At 39.4% G+C, this 9,153-nt stretch overlaps 1 protein-coding gene across 1 annotated transcript in view; it reads left to right on the forward strand.

Annotated features, from left to right (window-relative positions):
• Positions 1 to 9,153, forward strand: part of CDV3 (CDV3 homolog) — a 19,820-nt gene that overhangs the window by 220 nt on the left and 10,447 nt on the right. The window contains exon 2 of the mRNA XM_042780346.1: positions 753 to 829. Within this exon, the coding sequence (XP_042636280.1) occupies positions 753 to 829 (77 nt within the window). The remainder of the gene's footprint in view (positions 1 to 752; positions 830 to 9,153) is intronic.

Genomic DNA, 9,153 nt, shown 5'->3' on the forward strand with positions numbered 1-9,153 from the left:
CACCAAGGCCGTGACGAAGGTGAGGGGTCGAAGAGGCTGGTACTCAGGGCCCTGGCCGCGCGCGCCCGCCCGCTCATGTGCCCGCCCCCGTCCTCTTGGGGCAGCATCCGGGAGGGGCTCCGGGGGCCGGGCAGCGGGCGGACGGGCGCAGAGGCCGCCACGTGACGTGGGTTTCCCCACGCCGGCTAGTTAGTCTGAACGCGGGACCCCTTTTGACACCACCGCTCTCCACTCTGCGTCGCTAGGCTTCAGCCAAGACTGGGTCTTCAGCACCCTCAGGAGAAACTTGGTCTGGGTCTGAAGTGCCTTGCTAAGAGCATTTACTGAGTGACGTCTGTTCTGAGTAATGGGTGTTCTGACTGCATCCCGCTAGTTTGAGCTGAATTCTCTTAAACAGTCGCATTTATAGCACCTCTGTTGACAGGACTTGGTCTTTACGCCCCTAAACGAAAGACTTTAAAAAGTCTCATGGCAACTGGTAGAAATTTGTTGTGGAATTACTGTTCATTTCGCTTTTCTGGGTTGCTTTAAAGTTAACAGCTCTCCTGAAGGAACCAGGAGGAAGTAACAGTGTTTGGCTGCTGAGCAGGCTCGTCCTCTAGTCTGCCTCGGGAACAAGCAAGGACTCAGGCCAGAAAAGGGTCTATACTTAATTTAGGTTCCAGCCACTTGATCCCTTTTCATATTCTGATATTTGGCGTAGTTGTATGTTTATATGTTCTTTAATTCAGTAAAGGGTATTTGTTTTACAGGATGAAGATGAGTGGAAAGAATTTGAGCAAAAAGAGGTTGATTACAGCGGCCTTCGCGTACAGGCAATGCAAATAAGGTAAGGTCTGGTTACAAAAGCACTTCGATAACCTTTAGGGTAGGTAGTATATGTTTAGAAAACCTAGTGGCTCAGTGGTTAAGCGCTCGGCTGCTGACTGAAAGGCTGGTACTTTGAACCCACTAGCCGCTCCTGGAGAAAGATGTGGCATTCTGCTTCCATGAATATTACAGCCTTGGAAACCCCATGAGGCAGTTCTGCTCTGCCCTATAGGGTTGCTGTGATGACAGCGGGTTTGGTCTTTTTTTTTTTCCTTTTAGTGGGTGTTTGTTTTTTCTTTAGCCCCAAAGCAGCACTGTAGGTGTCTTACGTTTTAGATATGCTTCTTAGGGCATTAATGGATTGTGTCATCTTTTTCTCTTTGTGATAGCAGAGGAGTCATTTCACATCCCTCTGTATGCTCATGGAATTAGCTGCCAGTGTTCCAAACTCCTGTGAGAGCTTGCCTACTTCTAGTCCAAGTTAGACCTTTTTATTTGATACTGGTAAAATGGATTTTGTCACTAAAATTTTTTTACTTCGAGTATTGGTGGGATGAACTTAGATTTTCTTTCCAAAAATAATGTGGACATTTTTCAAATCCTTTCCAAAAAAAATTAGTTAATAGGTAGTTGAAGTATAGCATACTTACAGATAAGTACAGATTTTACAGGTTCCCACAGTGAATGAACTGACACAGAAGTCCCACTCTAACACAGTTTTAATTCTCTCACTGCCTTGCCTTCACCCCCAGGGTAACCACTGTCCTAACACCATGGATTACTTTCCCCTGTTTAAAGTTCAAGGAAGCTGTAATTTTTAGAAATTGGATTGGTTTGTTTAGAGGATATGAAATGTCGTACTTTGAGGTTTAGTAATAGAGAAGAAACAGGTGAATATATAGTTCCATTGGTTTAAGGTGAAAAATCCTTTTCTCTCGTTTTAAAGAAATTATCTTGATAAATTGCAACCTGTTTGTAATTTGTATACAATGCCAGTGAGCCTGTTGCACAGTGAACGAAATAATTTCCTTAACCAAAACTGTCTTTTGACCTACCTAGATGGCAGTGTTTATGTCCTTAGATATCTTAACAACAGAGATTTAATATTTTTAACATTTGTTGAATTCTTAACATGGGCCTTAGCATTATCGCCTGGGTGCTTTCATATACATCATTTCAGAACAAAGTGAAGCCTCCTGATTGATCATGGGAAACTTAGGAAATGTGACTTCTCTACTCTTGAGAAGTACAGGTGATTAGACTGGAGTTTTACTTCCAGTCACTTGTGGACTTCCTTGCTTTTTCATATATTTTTGGAGAATTACAGTTTAGAAACTAATCAGTTTTCTTTCTCCTGGAGCTTGACTTGTAAAACAGGGAAGTGGATGTGTGGTTTTTACAATTTGGGTTGTCGAACTGCCTGTGTATGTGGGTCCTCTGACCTCTTTCAGAGTAAGACTCTTTTTGGTTTTCCTTCCCTTTCCTTACTGCAGGCCCTAGACTACAGCTTCTTACAGACTTGAATGGAAAATTATTGGGCAGAAGTAGCCCTTTCTGAGGGAGGGAAGAGAATTTCAAGTTCACTGAATGTTAGCAATTGATTTTGTGAAATTATGGAGAATATTTAAACTGAACTTACGTGTTTGTGTTATTGCATATAAATTCCATATTCAGAGTTAAGTTAGTCTTTACTATGACTGTTGCCTCTTTATGACATTGTGAAACATTTCTTAAATAACTTAAATTCTTCAGTTTTACCAAGGGCATAAGTAAATTTCTGCTAGTATGAGCATTTAGGGACCTCTGGTCGTGTAGTGCCTAGGGCATTTGACTGCTAACCAGAAAGATGGCAGTTCAAACCACCACCCACTCCTCAGAAGGAAGATTGGGCCATCTACTCCCATAGAAATACCACTTCAGATACCTAAGGAGGGGTCGCTATGAGTCAAATCAACTCAACGGCAGTGAGTTTAGTTTGGTTTGATGAGCATTTAAGTTTGTGGTTTTTTTTTTTTTTTTTTCAATATTTATTGTGGTTTGGGTGAAAGTTTACAGAGCAAATTCCTTTTCCATACAGCAGTTCTTACACATTTTATCTGTGACATTGACTGCAATTCTCCACATTGTTAACAGTTCTCTTCTCACTTCCTCCCCACAGTTACCTCTTCCCTGTGTCCTTCCCTCCCATGCACTCCCATCCCCCAAGTTTTCTCCCTTTGCCAACACTGCCCTTCTGTTCCCCCATGATTGATCACTCTGAGGAGTATATCTGTGTACCTGATGTAAATGTTTACCCCATATGCTTGTCTGTTGTTCGGCTGGAAGCCACAGGAGTGAGTTCAAAATTGCAGACCTGAAGGGTAGCTAGGGACTATAGTCTCAGAGGTCTCACCAGGCTCTATCAGACCAGCAAAGCTGGTCTTTTTTAATTAGCATTTAAGTTTTTTTTTACCTGAAGTAGACAGCTCTTATATTGTGTTCTGTCCTGATTCTTTGCATCTAGTCATTTGTCCTTAAGTGGTTGTCCTAGAAGTTTTCCTCTCACTTGTTGACACTGAAAAATGTCCTTAACATCTGTTCTTCAGAAAGCTGCTTTTCTGGATCTTCGTTCAGTGTGGCATCTGTTTGGGATCTGTATTTCCTTTGCCTTCATGATCATTTAATAAAGAACAGTCTAACAGCTTTTAGGAAAAGCTCAATGGTAAAAAGCCAATGAGATTTTAATAACTTAGTAATGACTAAATTTTTCACCTACATGAGAATAAGCGCGGTCGGTAGTGGTTCAGTGGTAGAATTTTTGCCTTCCATGTACAAGACCTGGGCTTGATTTCTGGCCATTATACCTCAACTGTAGCCACCACGCATCTGTCAGTGGAGGCTTGTATGTTGCTGAACAGGTTTCAGTGGAGCTTCTGGACTAAGACTAGAAGAAAGGCCTGGTTCTCTACTTCAGAAAATCAGCCAGTGAAAACCCTTTGGGTCACAACAGTTGGATCCCATTGTCCATGGGGTTGCTCTGAGTTGGAGCCAATGTGTTAGCATCTAACATATAACATAGCCTTGTGAATTTTGTATTAAATATTTTTTATAGTAAAACTCAAGGTGATTGAGAGATCCTTAAGGAGAGATCCTTAAGGAAAGACCCTTTAGTTCATAGGAGTAGAGAGTAGATTTGCTCACATAAATGAGGTAGAGTTGATAATGTGGCAAAAACATGGGCTTGGGGAAAGACCAAGCAGGGTTTGCATTTTAGCTCTGCTGCTTACTGCTTGTGTGACCTTGGGCAAGCAAGTCACTTTACTTACCCCCTCCCCCCCACACACACACATTTTACTTATTTTGTTGTTGAGAATTTATTTTGTTGTGACGTTGATTATATTGTTTGAGTGGTGCAGCCATAATTACCCTCTTTCTGAGTTGCTGCTCCTCCCACATTAACAAACTCGCTGCGCTCTAAGGTTCCTGTCTTACCTTTCAAATAGCTGTTGTTAATTTGATCCCATATAGATCTTTAAAACGCATAGTGCTCAAGGCAGACATTTTTTAGTTAAGCTAAACTTTTTGTTTTTAAGGTGACTTCAGGGTATATTTTTGGTTTAAGGTTTAAAGATAATCTCAGGGCAGTGGTTTCAGGGGTTCAGCTACCTTCCATGACTAGTCTAGAGTCCCTGAGAATTTAGAATTCTGTTCTTCATTCCCCCTTTTGATCAGAAGTCTTCTGTGGACTTTTTGATCAAAATGTTCAGTAGTGGTAGCCAGGCACCATCCATTTCTTCTGGTCTCATGGCAAAGTTGTTCATGGAGGTAATGGCTCGCTTCCTTCTCTGTTGCTCCAGGTGAATAAAGACCATTTGTTTTGCTTTGTATGGCTACTCGCCATCTTTTAAGTGTCCAGGCACTACATGACAAACTAGGAGATAACAGAAGCAGTAAACACATTATTAGCTAGAATGTCCTGTGAAACCATGACCTTAAACCTCCAAAGCAAGGAACCACATCTCATGAGGATTGTGGTTGTATATTTGCAACCTTAGCAGCTACACTTTTGTTGTTGTTGCTGTTGTAGATATGTCTGTTGCACAGCTTTTGCCAATTCAACTTCTTACAAGTGTGCAACTTATTGTCAGCAATTATAATAATTGATTGTACAACCCTACCCTTAATCAGTGTGATTTTTCTATTATTTTCTGACCCCTTTTCCCTCTCCTCCTCATCCCTGGTAATCATTTATCCAGTCTTTGTGTGATCTCTGTACATTTGCTTTTTATATAAATGAGATCATACAGTATTTATCCTTTATGGTGATTGGCTTATTTCACTCAATATAAAATGTTTTCGAGCTTCATACATACTGTAGCATATATCATGCTTTCATTTCTCTTATTGGCTTAGTAGTTCATTTTGTGTAGGTAGCACATTTTGTTTATCCTTTCATCTTTTGATGGGCATTTAGGTCATTTCTGCTATTTGGCTATTGTGAGTAGTCCTGCAATGAACATTGGTGTACAAGTTTGAGTCTTTACTTTCAAGTCTTTTGAGTATATACCTAGGAATAAAATTGTTGAATTCCATGGTAGTTCTCTTTTTAATTTTTTGAGAAACCACCATTTTCCACAGCAGTTGTATCATTTCACATTCCCACTAGCAACGGAGATGAGTTCCAGTTTCTCCACATTTTTGCCAACATTTGTTATCTTTGTGGTGTGTTTTTTTTTTGTTTTGTTTTGTTTTTTAATCTTATCCATCCTTCTGCGGGTAAAATATCTCATTGTGGTTTTGATTTGCATCTCTCTTTTAGCTCTTGACACTCAGCATCTTTTCATGGGTTCAGTGGCCAAGGTCACTTTACTTTTGAACTTTGATTTTTTTAGCTATAAAATTGAGACTACACCTCAGTATTGTGAGGATTTCTTTGACTAGAATGTTTGTAAATATTTACCATTTAGTAGGCACTTGGAAAATACTGTCTTTTCCAGTGGTTTATCCAGTGGTTAAACCAAACTGATTTCTTAGGAATTTTTCTGCTATTTAGCCATGAGGCTCCTGATTTCTAATTCCAGAATTTGAGGAGAAAGGGTAGTGGAAGCATATAGAGTTATCCTGACTGAAGTCAGACTGAGTTGAGTCAGTTCGCTGTGGACATAAATACAAGAAAATCACATGCTTAGCTAACATTGATAGAACTATACAACCCCAAATCCCTCTCAGCGTGTTAAACTTGTTTGAGATTTTGAATGATTGTCTTCAGAAGGGAAGACAAATTGCAAGGGTTTGGGGGGGTTCTTCATGCCTTCAGTTTGTGTTTTATTTCTGTCCATGAGAGACCCAACCTTGCTGTCTCACTATAGAACTAGGAGGAAAGGAAACTCTGAAGGTTGGCTTAAAATATCTTGAAGGTCTCAGCCTGTAGCCTTAAATTTTCTCTTCCAACTTTGTATTTTAAAAAATTACCGAATGTCAGAAAAGTTGTAAGAATACTACAATAAATAAATATCACTATACTCTTTACCTGGATCCACCAGTTAGTTTTTGCCATGTTTGCTTTATGCTTTATCTTGTTTTCTTTCTCCATATACTATCTGAGAGTTAGCTGCAGGTAAGGCATACATAGTCTTAAAATTTTGTATACTAATCCTTATTACATGTTGGCATGCTGAGCCTTTATCAGCGATAAGTGTACATTTGAAAGGGGAAACATTTTTCAGTAGTAGCAGGCATACTGTTTTCAAGTTGTATCTTACATATACCCACCAGCTCAAAATTTAAGTCCCATGAGTATTAAAAGGGCATGTTTTGTGTCTAAATTAATAGATCATACTCAAAAGCCATGTTATTATATCTGGGTCAGGTATTGAATTGGTGAAAATAGTACATTTGCAATGTGTTTCTTGTCCTGGCTTTCATATTTGGAGAATAGATGTTTTCTTCAATATGTAAAGATGAGTAGGTAATTGGCTATTTAAATCATTAAATCAACAAACCAACCACTGCCATTGAGTCATTTCCAACTTAGAATGAGGCCCTTTGGGTTTCCAAGGCTCTGAATCTTTGCAGAAGTAGATTGCCTCATCTTCGTTCTGTGGAGCAGCTAGTGGGTTTGAACAGCAGACCTTGTGGTTAGTAGCCAAATGCCTTACCCACTACACCACCAGAGTGTCTTATTTAAATAATTACTATGGACAAATGCTTGAGAAGGAAGCCATGGACATGGTTATAAAGGAAGGGTCCTGACATTTGTGTTTAGGTTATTAGTTGATCGTAGCATCTGTAGGCCTCTCACATCTTTAAAATGGATTTTTGGGAGAAGGTTAAAGAGATTTCATTCTTGAAGTTGCAAAATGTTGAGTATTTATTATGTTTCAATCAAGAATTGAGTTAGTAGAGGCCAGTAATTATTTAGACCTTTAAACCATCGAGATACCTAGACTTTTAAGCTCTTTAGGTAGAACTGGTTAAGTTGTACTTTGAAAAATATAAATTACTCCTAAATTCAAGCTGGATTCATTGTAGCAAAATATTTGGGTACTGTGTGTCAGACATTGTGCTAGGTGGTAGGGCTGTGCTTCTTGCACCAGGGTGCTGTGGTGCATAGAGGAGAGACACTTGGTCTAGCTTGAAGGGGTCAGGAAGGATTTCTTGGGTAAGGCACAATGACATTTCAAACCTCCAGGCCAGGTATAGCTCATCAGCCATTTTTATCTCCCCATTTTACTGTTCTAACAGTCGATCAAACCAGTGAAGATGCCTAGCATTGTAGCAGCAGCTCAGTCAAGTCTGGTTTTTGTTTTAGCTATTTCCTCCTGGTGTTGAGGAGGGAGACTAGGGTGGTGCATACATTTTCATAATGACCCTTGAGGTAAGGAGATAAGATTGTTCTGTTATTTATAAATATACTACTGCTGTGGCATGTGTAATCCTGATGAACCTTACAAGAGAAAGTGAATTTAAAATGTCTTATCAGTTTCCTCTTGTGTACACTGGTTTTCCTCCCTGCCTTGGTGTTGAGAGGTGTAACTGCATAAAGTTGGAGCGGAACACTGCTTCGCATAGTAGATAGTGTTTCTTTTCTAGCATCACCACTCTCCCTACCTCACCAATAATGCTTTACACACATGTTACATATCTGTACATAAGGCAGTATACTTTGAATTGTGGTGATGTATTTATAGTAGCATTGTCATATTTCAAAACCTCCAATTTAGCTGATAAGAAGATACATATTAAGTCAGATACTGAATTTTAGCCTCTCTTCTGTGGAAATAACTGCATTGTGTTTCTTGTCCTGGCTTTGGCACTTGGAGCAATGTGTCCTTTATATCAGGATATTTGTTATTATAGAAATGGAAGGAGAGCAGCCTTAGATGTTACCCAGTTAATCTTTCTTCAGAAGCCAGGAGAGAGTGTGATGTTTCCAAGATCATACAGTTACAGAGTAGGAGTCATTTGTATGTAGTTAGTGGCATGATTGTGGACCAGATACCAAAAGTGATAATATTGGAAGACCAGGGACAGAACTTTGAGAAACAGTCGTGTTTTTTTATTTGTGGGAGGACAGTCAGCACAGTGAAGGAGTTTGAGAATAGCTGAAGACCTAAGAAACCTCCCCATAGTCATGGAAAATAATTCAGGGAAAAGATTGGTTGGCAGTGTATGCCAGGTGCACTGGCAAGGTCAAAGAGCTGAGGAAAGGAATATTGATGTGGCAGTTACTGTACTGTATATGCCTGCTGTCAAGTTAGCGGTAGAGAAACAAGATATATGTACTTCGTAATTAGGAATATTCACATTTAAATAAAAAATAGTAATAAGTAATGCAGCAAAAGGAAGAATAATCAAAGAAGTCTTAGAGAAATTATGTTCTGATTCAAGTCAATTCAAGAGTAAGTACGTAAAAACTGGCATTTAAAAAAACATTATACGTAGTCTTAGGAGGGTGTGTTCACACTGAGGATATCTTTTGCATTTATAGTCACTGTTAAGCCAAAAATAATTTTTCATTTCTCTTTTTTTAATGGGTGAAAAATGCATGTTCATCAGGGGAGCTGGCTCCACATGTTCCCTTTGTCATACAAGAGAGACTGGCAATAATAAAATCTGCAGCACTAATGGTAGTCATTGAACACTAACTTGTTTCTCTCTCAGATTGTGAGTTAATTCTCTTTGAGGGCATTTCCTCAGGTTCTAATGTAGCATGTACTAAAGATTTAACAAATAAAATTACACAACTTTCAAAACCTTCATTTGAAACAAGACAGAAAATAACAAATGCTGGCGAGGTTGTGGAGAGATTGGGACTCTCATACACTGCTGGTGGGACTGTAAAATGATACAACCATTGTGGAA

The sequence above is a fragment of the Orycteropus afer genome, unplaced genomic scaffold (genome assembly GCF_000298275.1).
Source record: "Orycteropus afer afer isolate SDZICR_OR568_19922 unplaced genomic scaffold, OryAfe1.0 scaffold00003, whole genome shotgun sequence".
Classification (NCBI taxonomy): Eukaryota; Metazoa; Chordata; class Mammalia; order Tubulidentata; family Orycteropodidae; genus Orycteropus; species Orycteropus afer.